At 34.8% G+C, this 18,778-nt stretch overlaps 2 protein-coding genes across 2 annotated transcripts; one reads left to right on the forward strand and one right to left on the reverse strand.

Annotated features, from left to right (window-relative positions):
• The first annotated feature begins 743 nt into the window (after positions 1-743).
• Positions 744-9,109, forward strand: LOC112515398 (light-inducible protein CPRF2-like). Its single transcript, XM_025122193.1, has 7 exons — positions 744-1,251; positions 5,536-5,632; positions 6,521-6,728; positions 7,416-7,491; positions 7,579-7,704; positions 8,371-8,825; positions 8,905-9,109. The coding sequence occupies exons 1-6, from the start codon at positions 769-771 to the stop codon at positions 8,803-8,805; spliced, it is 1,425 nt and encodes a 474-aa protein (XP_024977961.1). The 5' UTR covers positions 744-768; the 3' UTR covers positions 8,806-8,825; positions 8,905-9,109.
• A 3,560-nt stretch (positions 9,110-12,669) lies between these two features.
• On the reverse strand, positions 12,670-15,554 carry LOC112515352 (sec-independent protein translocase protein TATA, chloroplastic-like). The gene is made up of 2 exons (XM_025122123.1): positions 15,122-15,554; positions 12,670-12,988 (listed from the first exon to the last, which is right to left on the reverse strand). The coding sequence occupies exons 1-2, from the start codon at positions 15,434-15,436 to the stop codon at positions 12,863-12,865; spliced, it is 441 nt and encodes a 146-aa protein (XP_024977891.1). The 5' UTR covers positions 15,437-15,554; the 3' UTR covers positions 12,670-12,862.
• Positions 15,555-18,778: the final 3,224 nt, after the last annotated feature.

An 18,778-nucleotide genomic window follows, 5' to 3' on the forward strand; every position in this document is an offset into this window, starting at 1 on the left:
GGGTGTTCCTTAGTTTTTCATTTTTTGCGGTTTTTTCCTGAACCTGACCATATATATATATATATATATATGTGTGTGTGTGTGTGTGTGTGTGTGTGTATGTGTGTGTGTGTATATATATATGTATATATGCATGTATGTAGATAGATATTCCATCCCTTTGTTATAGGGTATTCGATGGGACAAAAATATCACAAAATTTCACCTAGATTCATCATGTCATACGGGTCGTTTACCAAACGTTTACCGGTAAGAACATCACTTTTACTTATTTTATCGGATAACATTTTCAACAATCAAAATTTATTGTTGATAAACGTCTTTTACCTAGTAAGTGTTTATCGAGTAAGAGTTTTCTCTCACTTACTGAGTAAGATTATCATTCATGGTCTCTTACCAAGTAAAATTATAAGTCATTACCAACTCACCTTGAAGATAAGTGACACCTAATAAACGCTTATTGGATAAGTGTTTGATAAACAATCTCTTAGATCTATTGTTTGCCAAACACGTGCGACAAAACTTTTTGTCTCGTCGTGTTCTTTATACCAAATGCAGCGGTAATTGAAGTACCTTAAAACAAAGGATTGATTAAAGTCAAAACTTTAAATAAGGACTATTTATGATATAATCTAATATCTTTGGGATAGTTTTTGGATTTTTAATAAACTTAAGAGGCTTTATTGAAACTTTTGGCAACGATAAAAGGTCCACGAGCGCACCTACTCAGATACGTATGCTTAAAGTCGAAATTGAGAGGAGAGAGAAATGGATAGGATGTTTTCAGTGGACGATATTGCGGGCCACTTTTGGTCGCCATCGCCGGCCGCCGCCGGTGCCGCCGATGAAGATGAGTCATCGTCTTCATCATCCGCATCGAAGAACAAGTCAACGCCGGCGATGATGAATCGCAGCATGTCTGAGTGGGCATTCCAACGCTTCCTCCAAGAGGCATCTGCACCACCGGAATCTTCGTCTTCTAGGCCCAACGATGTAGTCGAGATCAAGGATCAAGATGAGGTTCAAGACAAAAATCAGCCAATTGCCACCACCACTGCTACTTTGAAGAACAACGAGAGCGGGAGAACGACCGGCAGTGCCAGTGGTGGTGGTGCAGCAGCAGCTGCGACGACGTCGTTTGGTGCTTCTGTAGTTGGCGGACCTCCCAACGTTCCTATTGATTCGGAGGAGTACCAGGATTACCTCAAAAATCGTCTTAACCTCGCTTGCGCAGCTGTTGCTTTGACTAGGGTATATGCATATTTGTTTCTCTGGCATTTTTCATCTATACATGCTATTCTGCCCGTTGCTGAGTATAATACAAAGCTAGATTTGATATGAAAAAACTGTTTGCTATTTTTGATGTGTTTTGCTTAACCACTACGATGATTGCAAATAGAATTACATCTACAGATTCTAAGGGGAGAATGGAGATGGATCTTGTATGATTTAAATTGATTACAAGTGCAATTGCTTTGTCTTTTGGAACACAAATTTACACTTGTCACTTATGAGAGTTCACAAAGAAAATTAATAGCTATGAACTCCTATGAAACAAATTTATCGGTTAATTGTTAATGGTGGAGGGAGTTTAGTAGAAAGAAAAGTCTCTTCGTACCATGATGTGAACTGTGTCCCTTATCTTTGATAGAATTATTCCATTATTGCTCATTAATAGTTGTAGAATCAATGGTCCAGAGTGAAAAAGGGATTCTGTCCAAACCATTAAATGGATCCATTCTAGAAATTTCTTATGAGATATCTAATCGGGACAAAATAAACGTAAGGAGAGTGCACAACGACACTACAAAATGCTAAAGTTGATTTCTGGATGTGATTGACTTCAAATAAAACCTCCTCTCTATAAATTATGAAACTAGAAATGTCTTGTTCTTACTCATGTACTGTACCTCAGGTTGTGGATCTATTATAACTGCCTGATTCTACCCCAACATTTAGTTTTGCATTTTAACCATTTTGAATTGTGTCATATACCTTTATTGCAAATCATAAGCTATGTAACAGTAAAAGAGATCCTCTGTTTCATTCAAAGTGTTACATTAGGCTAAGATGCATAACAGATGGAGGCTTTCTATATAGAACCTATTTTTAAACTTCTATAGAGGAAGCCTTGCCATGTATCTTAGCCATCAAAAGGACTGTTACAGTGACAGCCTCATCCTGTCACAACGTTTGGCATTTCATATTCAAGCCTTTCAGATTCCATTCCTGAAGAATCCAAAACGTGATGGTTGGATGTTGTGACATTTGCTTACTACAGGTATCTGGTATATCTGATTCACTAACAAAACTCGATTGCAACTCCATTTATTTGGCATGTTTGTTTGATTCCCTTCTTGTTCCATCCATTAGAAGAAAGGGGCATGGAAGTGTTGACTTCATAGAAGGTTGTGCAATTGTACCAAGAAATTATTTGGTTAAGATTGTAGAATATAGAATAAGGGAGCCAAAGAGATACACAATGGGGATCATTAGTGTAAAGTGTAAATTTATCTCGATGTTATTTGGTCATTTGGTAGAATCGATGTCCTAGTAATTTGTATTTAGTAGTTTATCTAATATTAAAATTGTTAAATCTTTTCTTAACTAAGAATTATTAATCATTCTAACATCTCTCTTTGTCTCCAAGTGGTATTAGGGTTGCTTTGAGTTGTAATCCTAAAGATGTTACTACCAAATCAAACATATCTAGCATTTCACTCACCAATAGGAACGTGAGTTGGGTTTAGACCCTTGTGAGATAGGGTAGTCTTACTCTACTGAAGATGGTGTCACAATAGTATTTCAACCTAGTATGAGAGGAACCATTGAAAGTAGGGTTGGGGAATGTACTTAAGTCTTGGACCTTTCTTCTACACCAAAGGTAGAGAGTTTGTTTCTGTGAAGACCTTTGGTTTGCAAAAAAGGTTTTGGAGAGACGACTCGGACGAGAGAGAAATGGAAACTTTGTCATTTTTTAAGTTTATACTTGAGAACAGTTTGAAAAGTTTTTGCAAGCAAGTAACAAGGAGAGTAAACAGTAACTACAATAAGTACATATGCGAGAAAAAAGGGTTCAAACCAGCCAAGGCAAGTAAAGCCAAGAATAAAGTGCTCAAACACCAAACCACTTAAAATGAAGTAGCAGGACCAAATCCTCTTACTCCAACCATGCCAAGACATTTCTATCTTATCTGTCATCTATCTAACCCCTCATCTATTGTAGCTACTAATCCCCATAAAGAATGTGTTATCCCAGATTCCCAGTCTTGTATCTCCAAGACATCCTATTAGAACTAATTGGAAAGGTCTAAGACTGCCATGTCGATCCTCAGCTGCTCATCCCATGTTCTTGGTTTGTCCTCCTCACCCCCTCACCTGTTATGCTCTCCACCCTCCTCATTGGAGTTGTCAATTGTCTCTTAAAATGGCCAAACCACCATAACCTTTCCTCTGTCAGTTTATCGGCAATAGGCGCAACCCCCAGCTCTGTCTTAATGACCCTGTTTCGTGTATGATAGTCCAACATGGTTCAACCACATGTCCATCTTAGCATCCTCATTTCTGCAACTTCCAACTTCCTATCAAGGACCGTCTTTATTGGCCAAACTCAGACCCATACAATGTGCTGGTCTAATAGCCAGTAGCCACCTTGTACTCCTGTACAAATTTCCCTTCAGCTTTAGTGGGACCTTCTTGTCACACAACACCACTGTGGCAACCCTCCACTTTAACGAACCGGCCTTTATGCAGTGTGTAACATCCACTTCAACATCTCCCTCTTTTTGAATCATGAAGCCTAAATGCCTGAAATTGTTCTTCTGGGGTACCCTTTCTCCCTAATGTTGACTTCTACCCTCACGGTGTTACGCTTCCTGCTTGCATTGCACCATAGGCAGGGTGAATATATTTTTGATGTGCTGGGCAGTTTTCTCGACGAGGTGAATGGTCTATAATTCTATTTAAAAACTAATAACAATGACCATCATAGTTGCTCATCTTTGCATTTTGTTGGTGCCTTGTCCTATTTACTAATAAAGTATGGATTAGTTTCACCAATTAGCACCTCACCTCATGTTTCTTTATTGCTGCTTCTTGAAATTTAATACTTGTTCACTTTCTACTTCTTGATTATTTGTAAATATATTTATTTTTGTGTTTTGTATTTAAAGAAACATTATTTACAAGCCGTACTTTGATGAGGTATGCTTTACCTTATACTTTACACCTAGGCCCAGGGAGAGCTTTGCTTCCCATGCCTCCAATAACAAAAGCGATTGATCGCTCTCTCTACATTATGTATGAAGGAGTTTCAGTTTTCATATGCTGACAAAACAAACTCATAACACCTAGGTTTTGTTTAGGCCTAAAAAATTCATGCATGGACCAGTTCACTATTTTGATTGTAGTACACATCTGAATTGCTCTTTGTGGTCATTGTAAACCAAGAACAGCAACCAGTTAGCACGTATCTCATTTTCAGTCTGAAGTCTTGCTTATTGTTAGAATTTTATAGAATTTGCTTATGAGAAAGAAAAGGGAGATGTGCATTGTCATCCTAAAGAAGGAAGAGCGATTAATTGAACCTTTTGTAATTTCCTTTAATATCCAAGCTACAAACTTTGAGATTTCAATTAGAGTAGAGGGCTTGTGAGGAAATAGAAGACATGACAAAGAGTAAGAGAGTTGATAGGGCTATAAAAATAGAAGAAGAAATGTAGAGAACATTAGAGCCTTCTCATTTTTTTTTTATTTTATCATTTTGCCTTTTTTTGTTTTGATCCTCCTATGAGTAGGAAATATAGAAACATGAATACTTATCATTATTGATTTATACCTTGAAATTGCCTTTCATCTTGTTATGTATGGATTTATGAAATTAAAATTGAAAACAGTAATGGTTATTGCAGTTTGTTTCTAGTTTTGAGTCAGTTTTCTCTCTTGTTGCATGATCCTTGATAGCCTTTCTTTTTTTTTTTTTCCGGATTTGGGATCCCTTTTTTTTCTTGAATTTCTTATTCACTTCTATATAATAAGCATATGAATTTTGTATATTGGGATTGTGTATCTTTATATGAATTATTTTTCTAGCTGTGGTAAAGGCACTTTCCAAGTTGCCTCATTTGCTATATTTCGCTCTTGCCTCTTGCTAATTGGTTGTGCCTCAACTTGGGCTGCTTCTAGAAGGGTTGTGCATTTAACCTGCTTGTAGAGTAGGTCAACTAAGTTGTATTTGATCTAGGAATCCTTATAGCATTGTTCAGCAATTAACAAAATAAATTGTATACATATAGTACTAAATAAACCTGAAGAAAACTAATAGCAGGCAGAACAAAAGAAAATGAATATCGAGCTACTTTAAAACCCTTCACATTGTGTTCTGTTTACATTGTTCATTCAGGGAAACTTTGATATCTACTATTTGGGCCAATTAGCCCAATTAATTCCTTGAGGTGGATGAATAATTTGCTTTCAGTTTAAGATTTTCTTTTTCTAAGGCAATATGTAACTTGTATAGCTCACTCTTTCCCTTAGGCATCTTCTGCAAAACCTCAAGATTTTGCTGCTTTACTTGACAATGGATCACAGGCCTCCAACACCTCGCAGTTGGGATACCAGGCTCCTGCTAAAGGTTTGTGCCTTTAACTTCTTAGAAATTAGAAATTTAGTCTATCAAGTTCCTTAGGATAGCTCTATAAACATAAGCACTGTTTAATGTGCGGGCATGTGCCTGGATGTATATGTACATCATCTTCCTTTTTCTAGGATAGCAATAATGCCAACTTAATATGTAACTTGGTCAGTCATTCATCAGTTGTAGGGGCATAGGGCTCGGTGGCATAGTTGGTTCAATTGAGCATCACCTTAATCGTAAGGTTCATCTCTTAATTACCATTGGCTGATTGGAAGAATCGAAGTTTATCTATGTACTGATTTAACTTGGCATATAGATGCAACAAAGAATTGAGATGGTATATGTCAGTTGCCTAACAATCCTAGTTAAAACAAGAGACTGTATTGGTGCTCTTCTCATCATGTGTCCTCTATTTCTTTTAGTCATCCATCGTTATTATCTTTTAAGACTTACGCATGTTGGTAGAAGTGAGAGCAACCTTGGGAAAATCTTCTATGGATAAACATCATATCAGTCTTCTGAGAATATCTCACCAGTAGTTGAATAGATTGTGGAATCTCTTAAAAAGCAGCAAAATGAGGATAAGTGAAATTCTGGAGGCATTTGTTTATGAAACAGCCAGAAACTCTAAAGCACCAGGACATTTTCTTTATAGAAAGAGGGAGCAAAGAAACACAAATTGACCTGAAAAAAAATTTAGTTGCACAATACCATACGATATTAGTTCCATATTTTCTATATCGGCTAGACATACATTTGTCAATTGTCTTCGTCTATTTCTCTTACGGTTTTTTTGTGTCTTTCCAAATAAATTAGTTTATGGCCTGAAAGATGATCAGGTTAATTGAATACTGTGTGCTTAATTTGTTTCTGTTGCATGGATAGTGTCAGGGTTTGATCTCAAGGGACCAGGTAAGGATGGTGGGGGACCTATTGGAATCCCTTCCTTGCAGGGTATACAAAAGAAGCCTGCAATCCCAGTGAAATCAGCAACAAGTGGGTCATCACGAGAACTATCGGATGATGATGAGCTTGATGGAGATACAGAAACAACTCAGAATATGGACCCCACAGATGCAAAACGTGTTAGAAGGTAAGTAGGGTTTCATGTTACTTCCAACTTCTATCAGCATGCTTAATCGTGAAAATGGAATTTGTAAATGCTACTTTTCTACCATGGTGAAGAGTATGTAAGATATAAATCAAACCAAACCAAACAAACGCAATATAACCCACCCAAAGAGTAGAGAGGTTTTTCAAAGTGTGTGAAAAGAAAGGATAAAGCTTGCCCAAAAAAATTGCAGAAAAGAACTTGAAAATAAGAAAGGCAGTGCTAAAAATTTGAAAATGAGTCAAAAGTAAGCAACATTCAAATAGACAGACAAACAAACATACAAACAGAAGCAGGTACAAGAAAATATGACCAAGGCAGGAATAGACGAAGGATTGTGTGAGAATAGGAGTTAAGGTGAGAAGCGTAAGAAGGGATTTGAACCCTTAGATCACTTTTAATCTCTCCCCACCCATGAATTGCGCTTCTCACGGTAATTGACTAGGTGCATCTCACTAGTGTTGATATAAGGGTGGAGATCCCTTCTTACCCTTCTCACTATAACTTTCATTCTCACCGGAACTCAACCCTGTAGGAATAACTACACAACCCTAGTCTAACCTAAGACTCAATCTAACTGCTGGATCACTAACTCTACCCTGATCCTCCATCTCTCCATATGCTTTCCCGTACATCTATGAAAGATGTCATGTTTTATTTTCTTTTTAGGATGCTATCGAACAGAGAATCTGCTAGACGTTCAAGAAGGAGAAAGCAGGCCCATTTGACCGAGCTTGAGACACAAGTTTGTTTCTTGTCTCCGTCTTTTCTTTTTTCAGATAAAGTTAGACAAACAGCCTAATTGAATCATGTCTTCTGTGCTTGTTTGTAGGTTTCTCAATTAAGGGTTGAAAATTCTTCGCTACTGAAGCGTCTTACTGACATAAGCCAAAAGTACAATGAAGCTGCTGTTGATAATAGAGTGCTGAAAGCTGATGTTGAAACAATGAGAGCGAAGGTCAGTACTTCATGTTGATTTTTTTAGTTACATTAGTAGAGAACTACTACAACCACAGTCGTTTTGTCGATCAAACCAAACGAGCCCAGTGTATCCTTCCTGGAGGTGGGGTCCAAACCCGGGGGAAAGATGTACACAAACCTTAACTGCTGTTTTCACTTGGGGAGGGGGTAAGATGTCATTTTGTTGACTGAATCCCCTAAAAAATATCTTCATTCTCATGGGAAAGTCATGGATTTAATTAAACTCTTTTTAAGGTTATATACCTAACTATCCCGGATGTGGTTTGGATGGGGTTATTTAGGAGAGTAGCTTTTCTAACAAATACTATTTTTAAATGCATGTCTTTCTTACAGATTTAAGAACGGCTCTGCCTAACAGAACAATGCCTATTATTAAAAACATTAATGTCTCAAAATTTGTCGGAAGGTCATGCATTTTAAAAAATATGTCAGAAGGTTATTCTTCTGAATGACCCGCTTGGGGATGTACATAAACCTATCCACTATCCTAAAAAGTAGAGCGGTTGTTTCTGTGAAGACCTCAGGCTTGTTAAAAATGTGAGATGAAAAGAAAAAAGAACCAAGACCAGTCGATAGTAAGCAAGAGCGGAAAAATAATGGTCATAGAAACAAATGCTGATAAATTTATCGAACATATACACAGGTTAAGATGGCCGAAGAAAGCGTCAAAAGAATTACCGGCTTTAATCCAATGGTCCAAGCCATGTCGGATTTATCAACAATGGGACCCATGCCATCATATTCTTGTAGCCCATCTGATGCATCCGCGGATGCTGCTGTTTCTCAAGACGACATGAAACAACAACACTTCTACCAGGGCCAACCTCCTCCTCCACCTACCACCACCAACCACCACATCCCCGCCACGCGACCACCGCCACAAAACATGGTAAACCTGCCGCCGGTCGAAAACGTTCAACAACACAATCCCGTGATGTCGGAAGTCGGGAATCAGAAGATGAATAGAACAGCATCAATGCAACGTGTGGCGAGCTTGGAACATTTACAGAAACGGTTTCGTGGGGACGTTGGATCGTCTTGTGGGACCACCACCCAGGGCAGCACCGGGGACCGCTAGCAGAATCTATCGAAAGAAAGGTACTCTTTTAAGAACCGTATTCTAATTTTAACAACTCTCGAGAGTACCCCGATCTCTTATCGTCATTTTTATATGCAGTGGCTTAATCGGAGAGCCTAATTTTGGAGTCTCTTTTTTGGTGTCAAAAATCAGTTGGTTTTCTCTGGTATTTGAATTGTGCATATTTCTTCCTCTATTGGGATGTCTTTGTTCTTAATCGGACAATTGAAACATGGAATTTGAACCAATTTGATGGATTTCGTATGTTTCCAAACACTTCTTTTTATGTTTTACGATTTTTTCCGCAAAAGAAACGAAATTCGTTGCATGAAATCCTTCGATAGAAGTCACGAATAGCAGTTGGCATGAACCATTCGGCCCCGTTAAGGGAACAAAGATCTGTTGTTCCCAAATTCCCTTCCCAGCAGTCATGTAAAATTATATCATCAGGAGAAAGAATGAAAAGATGAATTAAATAAAATAATAACGTGTATATAGAATTGAGGATCGCTTGGGCATTCTTTGGCGGACTTGTTACGAAACTTGTTTTTTAAAATTTTTGTATCGTGATGAATTTACGTTCTTAATTTTTAAGAGTTATAAAATAACTTCATGTATTTTCGTAAAGTTAATCTTTACGATTTTGACATCTAGTATGAGTTTTAGTAGATGATGTTTTTTTAATTTATAATTAAATGAATAAATAATGTGGAGTTGAATATGAACATTTAGAGCAATAAATAGCTTTTTTTGAACCAATAAGAGATTTTTTTTTGTCAAACCACTTTAACGGTAGGGGTGTTCAAAAAAACTGTCAACCTGCAAAACCTGCTAACAATCCAATTAAACCCAATCTGCCAAACCTTTCATCCGTCAAACCGCTAACCCGTCAATTAGGAGGGTTGAAATTGGGTAGATCCTAGCCCAATCCGCCGTTAATATATAATTTGTATAAAATTTTATATATATATATATATATATATATATATATATATATATATACTTGGGATCATATGAAACCAATGATTTTTCGTGAGACCTGTAAGACCAATTCTCAACTCTTGAATTAGATCTACAATCTCAACATCCATAATCACAAAATTGCCACGAGACTTCTCAATAATTACAAAATTGTCACCGTGCAATTTTAAACCATTAGATCATTAGCTTATAAAGTTGATCAATGAACATAAATTGGTCTCACGGGTCTCACGAAAAACCCTTGGTCTCATGTGAACCCAACCCTATATATATATATATATATATATATATATATATATATTATTAATGCATAAATTTTATATAATTTTTATTGATATTATATTTTGTTTCATTTTAGCTAAACGTATTGGTTATCAAAATAGATTCACGATCAAAGAATGATAACAAATAATTTAATTAATAAGAAAAACTATTGAATTTTTTTTTGCAACAACAAATTGATATGTTGGAGAATATGAATGATATTGATAGATATTTGATGGACGAATTATCAATCTATGACGCTTTTAAAGAGTTATATTAGAAAAATATTTTATCTAAAAGAGTTACAATATGTTTATAGGATGATTTTGGACATCTTAACAAATTCTATGATGCTTTTAAAATAAAGTGTCGTATTAGTTATTTTATACAACACGACTTGGAAAAATGTCATATGAACATAGGTGGCCTATAAATAAATGAGTTTACGGGACACTTCTTAAAACGTTTCTATAAAATAACTAATACGACATTTTATTTAAATATCATTCTAAAACACTTGTTGAAACATTCAAAAACGTCCTATAAACCTATTGTAACCTTTTTAAATAGGACGTTTTATAGTATGGTCCATAAACTTAAGTTTTATGAATTATTTCATTCGTTAAATTATGTAACTACTAACCCGCCAACCTAACCCGCAAGGGTTGGGTTGGGTTATACTTTTGAATGTGTTGGGTTGGGTTGGGTTGAGATTTTTTCAAACCGCCATAATTGGGTTGAGTTGTAAAATTGTTGTAAACTGCCTAATCCAACCCGCATACACCCCTACTTAGCGGTTCAGATGCTGCATGTTGATGAAACTATCAAGAGGTAAACAGATAGCTTCTTAGTTTTAAGATTTTTTTTATTGATGGAATATAATTAAAAAAAAATTGTATGATAATCATTTTTTTGGAGGTTGTTTAACATTTGAAGAATTTTATACTTTTATTTTGTCAGTTTTGGAGTTGGAGCAAAAATTTTGTTAAAAATCCTAGAATCTTTTATTTTCTCCATTTTTAAAAATCTTTAAGGAAATTTTCAAGAAATTCTCTATAAATTTTTTAAAATATAAGATCAAAAGTTACAATCTTTAACTAAAATTATATTTAACTTCAATAAATTCTTTGTTTTATAGATTTTAAAATTCATTACATTATTAAAATATTCCATGATTTTTGTCGTCCCAATACAATTTTAAAATATATATATATATATATATATATATATATAATAATTCAATTTTATTAATGAGAATAAAATAAAGAATATTTTTTTCTTATATTAAGTTGCAGAAAATTTGAATTTTTTTTCTTCATATTTTGTGTATTTTGAAAAAAATATAATATAAAGATGTGGTAAAAGAATAAAGCATAAAACTTATATTTTGGTATTTGAAAGAAGACGATGTCTATTTTAAGCAGATAGAGACATGTTAAACATGAAAAACGTGGTCAACATTTTAAGATGGAAAGTGTAGATTGGTGGCTGTTATTTATATTTCCCCATATTATATGTTTTTTTAATGATATTTTGTTTTTTTGTTACATCTATTTTTTCTTAGAGTAAACACTAATTTAGGTCCTTGAAGTTTTAGTGAAATATTTGAAAGTGAGACCTGAATTTTGATGAATCTAAAAATCGTCTTTGTGGTTCTCATTTACTTTGAAAGACATTTTAGTTTTTTTTTACCTATTTTCTTAAATATTTTTTAAAAAAATATGATAATATAATTTATATATTAATTGATATATTGTTTCTTAAATTATATATTATATTTTTTAATGTTATATATTAAAAAATTAAACAATATATAAATTATATATTATATTTTTTAAAAGAATGTTTAAGAAAATAAGTAAAAAAACTAAATTATATATTTGTTTTCTTATAAACACGTAGATTTTATAACTTATAATTCAAAAGGGGTCTATAAAACTTAGGAAATAACGACATTTACGCACCAAGAACTTGGAGTACCCACATAAATGCAAAATGTCATCCCTATCTTTTTTTTTTTATTAACCTAAAAATTCATCCAACCCGCTATGCGAACCGACTAATCACAGGGTGACCACATGCTTTGCGGATAATCCGAAATCACTGCATTTGAACCTCTACCCATACACTTTTAATCTTTGGAGACCAAACTCAAATCAGTCAGATATCACCCTTGTGGTTTGTCATCCATATCTTTGGATAACATAGTTTGGAAACCTTCATTTTGGTACTGAAAATGTGATATTTCAAACATTTATGTACTTAATTCTTCAAACCGAGGGGTATTTTTGTCTTTTTATTATTCCTTTAGTTTTCTGTAAAAAATATTATATTATATTATATTAAACTTTTTATTATACAATGGCTCACAGCACTGATACAAGTATTGAGACATTGAAACATCAAACTCTTTTTAACTTATTGTTTCCTCCACCTCCATTACCCAACTCCCTTACCCAACTCCAGTTTATAAAAAGACAAAAATACCCCCAAAACAGTTATTTAAATATTTGAAATATCGTATATGAAGTAATAAAATGAAGGTTATCAAAATAAGAATCATACCGAACCCAAGTATGTTACATTATTTTCGTAACGTCTCAAAAAGTCTGATTGAGAAAAAAAAAACGGAGAAATGAATTCATATCACTGCAAGCAAATAACAAGCATTTTTCTTAACGATCAAATCAAACAAACTCAGTAGATGCCATACAAAGATAGGTTCGTTTACGAAATCTAGTTCAAATATAAGCTAAATAATTGTATCTCTAACATGTCGAATACACGCCATCAGGTTTCACATCAAACCTTTCTATAAACTGACCTTCGTGCTTTTAACGTCTTCGATTTCCTGCTGAACGATCTCAAGCCCACCAGTTTGTGGCTCTTCAAGCAGTTCGGGTTCCTTTTTCAGCTCTGTTTCAAATTCTTTTGCTGCCTGCACAACTTCACTGGTATTAGAATCCGGATTTCCGTATTTTCCGTTTGGCGTGTGGTTTAATTGGAAAAAGAAAATGTAGACACCTACTTCACATACCATCAAGTTCTTTATATTTTGGTAACCGTGGCTGTCCTGGCCAGTTTACGTACTAATCCCATGGGTCCTATAGATAACAAGAAGAAAAACCGACTGGCTAGCCACCTATGGAGTGGGGCCCACATACCATCAAGCTTACCACTTAATAAGATGGTATGAACAGAGAGGATAAATCAGCTGGTATCTTTGATTGTGATCTCAGGCCTGACCAATCCCAATTATTAACCCAAGAGAGGCTGTGACTGGTTAGGACCCGAACCAATTTCCTTTTATGTGTTTCTGGGCTCATTCAAGGATGTAAAATCTCCCAATGTGTGAAAAGAATCAATCCAAAACGACCCCCTAATTCAAATAGGGTCATTCAAGGATGTAAAATCTCCCAATGTGATAAAAGAATCAATCAAAGCGACCCCCTAATTCAAATAGGCTCATTCAAGGATGTAAAATCTCTCAATGTGATAAAATCTATCAAAAAGAACCCCCTAATCAAATCAGGAATTTGTTGGGTACCAAAAAGTTGTAGTTAAGCAGCAATGCTGATTAGCAGTTTGAACCGTTGTCCTTCGGTTTCGGTCTTAAAACAATTCACATACATAGAATAACACGATAAAAGGAAGAAAGCAAAGTTCGATTTGATTGAAATAGTGAGAAAGAATAAATATTACTGTTGGCACAAACAGTAACATCTATGACCTGTTGTCTTTGTTTCACTGTTTTATAGCATATCCCCCTCCCAAGCAAACCATCAGTAATTCACTAGACAATAGCATGCTGACTTTAATTAGGTTCTCTATAAGCAATTCCCAACAATTTGAGCCACCCCCACCTGGGTAAGCTTTCTTTCCCTATTTGATACCAGCCAAGATGTAATTTCTGCAAGTTTGGTTGTCCATGAATTGACCGGACGAACAAGCATGAGGACGGAAACTGAAATAATTTTGGAAGGTTTCAGGGTTTTAATTTGGCGTGGCTAGGTTCATAATTTACCTAACTTGTTCCATCTCCTTGATTTTTCGTTCCGCCTATTTTGACTGCACAAAAAGAATTGCATTTTTGTCCCATCAGGTCAATTCCTATCGCGGTCTAGCATCACACCGAACATGGAACAACAGGTTTTTGTACTGTCTTGTCTCATCGTGTTCCGCATACCAAACACACCTTTGATACTAAATGTCAAGTAGGAAGGATTAGGTTGTACCATAGTTGGTTCCAGGTGGTATACTTGCACAAACCATGGCTTTAAGATTCCAATCAACAATGAAAGAATGTTATCCAGCAAGTTGCATAACATTACTTAAGATTTCATTAGGTTGGCTAAAAGGGTTGGTGCAATCTCCATCTGATGCAGCCTACACACACTATCAGACTTTTGACATCATTAAGGGCGATTGTGCAGAACATTTTTTTCTATGTAAATTGATCTTCAAACCAAACAACATTTAAACCTTAAAAAAAACATCATAAACCCTAATTCCCAAAAAAGAGATGGATTATGTTCGTCTGAAAGTAGAAGCACTGGATCTTCGCAGTCAAATTGGTCAAAAAAACTTGTTTATTCGTTATGTGAAAGGAAAGTAGCATAAAATGTTGGAATATATCTACTTATCTATGGTGTAAATATTGATTATACTCTTATCTATGCCCTAATGACATTATCTACCTTAACTAATTAATGGCAATTTTTTGATGGCCGTATAACTAACTAACTATAAATAGGTGGTCTTTTCATGTGTGAGATGTCATAAGCAGAAAGGAGAAATCAAAATTTCTCTCTAAGAAATAACACCATCACTTGTGGAATCCCTCCATCGGATTGGTGGCATCATCACCGGAATATTGACTCATCCTAACGCTATGGCTTCCTCCTCTAATGTCAATCCAAAATCGATGCTACCAAGTAAGTTTTACTCAATGTTTTAAAATCGATGATTGATGATCCTGAGTTTAAATCCTGGTAGATGTTTTAATTAACATAAAAAACAAACTGAACTAATAGAGATCAAAAGCAAATCAAAGTGTAAAGCAAAATCAGACCTGTTGGAAGCTCTTGAAGGTTTTTCCGATGCTCCGACCTACCTCCGGCAGCTTCTTTGGGCCGAAAACAAGGGTAGCGACTCCGGCAATAACGACCAACTCCGGCACGCCAAGTCCGAACATACAATTACAAGAAAAACCGCTTTTTTTGGCGTTAAGTGGAATGGATCTGAGGGTCAAGGGTTTGAATGTGTTGGTGACGAAGGATGAATTTGAAGAAGAAAAGAGAGTGGTTGATGGTGTTGGTAACGTACGTTGTGAAATTGGTGGTGTATAGAGTGAGGTAAGGTTTGAGGAAGCCGATGAAATCGCCATTTTTGGAGAAAATTGGATCAAAATTTACAGAAAAAATGGTGGAAAGATGACGTTGTGGGTTGCAATTAATAGTGAAAAGAGGGTAGGTAGAGTAGAGTCATTGACCATCGAAGATGATGATCATATCCAAATATATATTTTCTATTTAAATCAATAAACATGTGGGTTTTTTTCACATATGTCGAGATTATATTACAATAAAACATTTTCTAGATATATAAATCTCAGATTAAAAACGTCATTTACAGTGTTTTGTTGTGAAGGTTTACTATTATTTAACGAAACAAATCTGGTTTCACATGATCCCAAGTCATTAGAAATGATATAAACTTTGAATAAAACAAATTTAAAATATATAAAAATCGGATGTGTCTTTATTTAATTGGTAGAACAGGGATTAGACGTATGACGTCAAGACAACATGTTTTTATCTGTCATTTAGCGACGAGAAAAGAAAACCCGACGGAATCCCGATACTTAAATTTGGTTTGAGTGGGGATGGATAAAATGTCAAACAATGTTTTGTTTGTGAAAGAAAAAAACACAAAAATATGTTTATACATGAAAAACACACCTAAACTTGTATACAAGACCAAAATATTTTAAACAATATGAATATGCAAAGCTTATTTGATAGTTTGGCTTTTACATGTGTTGTTTTATTTGCTGAATAATATTTGAAATTGGTTTTCACATTTTCGAATTTTTAGCGGGTTTCTATCTGATTTGTGGTATATGTATATAGGGTCAGGTTCAAATGTTAACCAAAGTTTTTGTGTTAACTTTGTTAACCGATCTTGGCCATTGAATCTTTCAATAAACATAATAAGAATAGCTGCTACACGAAAAGAAATAAATAAAAAACAGGTATGAACACAATATAAATAGTTTGTGAACAATAGTTCCTTCATTATGAACACATTTATGAGCGATCATTTGTCAAATGGAGTTTTATACATGCATTGCATCCACACCGTTTAAGGTTCGTCTTATGGTATCTCCTCTCACCGGACTGAAGAGCCATAGAATCAAAATACTTTTTATTTGGTATTCCCTCCCTACTACATACAAACCATCTTATTTGTATGTCTTCATTCTTGTTTGTTTTTTTTGGCATGAAGACGAATATCAAACCCGACATTGTTCGCATACGTCCTGTACATCTTTTCCGCTTCATTTATAGATACGAATTGTGCGTTGATCTTTGGTTTAAGCTCGTCATCAACATTGGGGATAAAATACTTGCTTCCATTTGAACACTCTCCGACATCGTATTCCGTTTCATGTTTAGAGGGTGTAAGTATGTGAACACCTATTGATACCATCATAGTTAGTAAAATCAATGAACATTAATATTACATAACTGGAGTAATCAACTGCAACAACCAGAAAATAGATTTATTTGGTGTGAGCAATCATTAATGACCATGAGATGATTAATGTGAACATATATGAACATGAACATATATGAATAGCAGGTGAGATCTATTTGGTTCGAGTTCACAAGTTGTTCATAGACTAGAATAATTGACATGAACATATATGAACAAATTATGTATAGGTTTATTGGGTGCGAGTTAGATCAATCATTATTGACTATGAGATGAGTAATGTGAACATATATGAACATGAACTTATATGAACAGCAAGTGAGATCTATTTGGTTCGAGCTCACAAGCTGTTTATAGACGAAAATAATTGACATGAACAAATTATGAACATGATCAAGCCACATAGGAAGAGAACATCGTATGTTCATATATGAACACATAACCCCCATACTATGAATGTCGGGTGCAATCATTTACACAATTTGACATATATGAACACCAGGTGCAAGAACGGTGCTTATATAAAGATTTTGGAGCAAATTTTTAACCAACGACTCGGTAAGTTGACATGAACATATATGAATAGCAGGTGAGATCACTAACAGAAACCGATATTCATATGATGGGGGTCATTAACATGAATGTATATAATTGTGAACATGATGAAGCCACATAGGAAGAGAATATCGTAGAAAATATATGAACACATAACCCCCATCATATGAACACTAGGTCAATCACTTACACAAATTGACATATATGAACACCAGGTGCAAACACTTAAACAAATATAAAGATGTGGGATCTAGCTTCAAAAATAACACAAAATTTCGTTCATGAAGTGTTATATATACTCAAATGAAAGTAGTAACATGAACACAATGGTACATGATTCATAAAAGTCGGATATATGACCATATGAAAATGGGTCATGCATGGAATTCCATTTAAACATGTGAATTAGGTACGCATTAATAATTAAAGAAAAAGCTACCAAAACAATATAAACTACAAAAAACACAACACATCATAATGAACATAATTTCGATTAAAACGAGTACAATAAAATATTAATCCATTACCAAGACATTCGCTTTGGTTATTTTCTTCACTTCCCGAACTCGAACTCCGATTGTCACCATAAACCATTTTAATATTCTCAATGTTGTCGAGTTCTTTTCCAATGCGTTTATCCATAATAGCTTGAATGATATCGAAGATTTTTACTACCGTGTTTCCTCCACGAATCACAAACTCATAAAACAATAAAAATGGAAGATCAATATTAAAAAAAATATCAATATTAAAAATGCACATTTTTAGGGATTTTATAATTTTGTAACTCCCAATTAATGATATGAGAGTTACATAAAAAATGAAATTACTCAACTACCTTTGGCATTAAATTGTAAGCTATATAAAAACCTAATAGAAACATGGATTGTGATTGGTTGAAATGGTTTGTAAAGTTAACACAAAAACTTTGGTTAACATTTTATCTTACATCTATGTGTGTGTGTGTGTGTATATATATATATATATATGTGGTTGGGTTTCGATGAGAATGAGAGTTAATGTGAGAAGCGTAATAAGAGATCTCCACCATGGAATGCACATTAGGATGAGAGCTTCAGAGATGCATCAGATCAATCCTCATATCAAACACAACTCATTGGTGAGTTTGAAATTAAAGGTGATAAAGAGCTCAGATCTCTTCTTATGCTTCTCACCTTAACTTTTCTTCTCACACGATCTTTATATAGGGTTGAATTCCATGAAAAGTGAAGTTATGGTGAGAAGTGTAAAAGAGATCTCCATCCTTGGATCAATAATAATTAAATGTCAACACTAATGAGGTGCACCGAGATACACTGGATCAATTATCTTCTAAAGAGCAAGTCATCATGGGTAGACATGAGATTAAAATCGATCAAGGGTTCAAATATATTTTTATGTTTCTCATCTTAACTCCTAATCACACTATCCTTCGCCTATAATACACACACACACA

The sequence above is a fragment of the Cynara cardunculus genome, assembly GCF_001531365.2.
Source record: "Cynara cardunculus var. scolymus isolate 2C chromosome LG 7, CcrdV1, whole genome shotgun sequence".
In the NCBI taxonomy this organism is placed as follows: domain Eukaryota; kingdom Viridiplantae; phylum Streptophyta; class Magnoliopsida; order Asterales; family Asteraceae; genus Cynara; species Cynara cardunculus.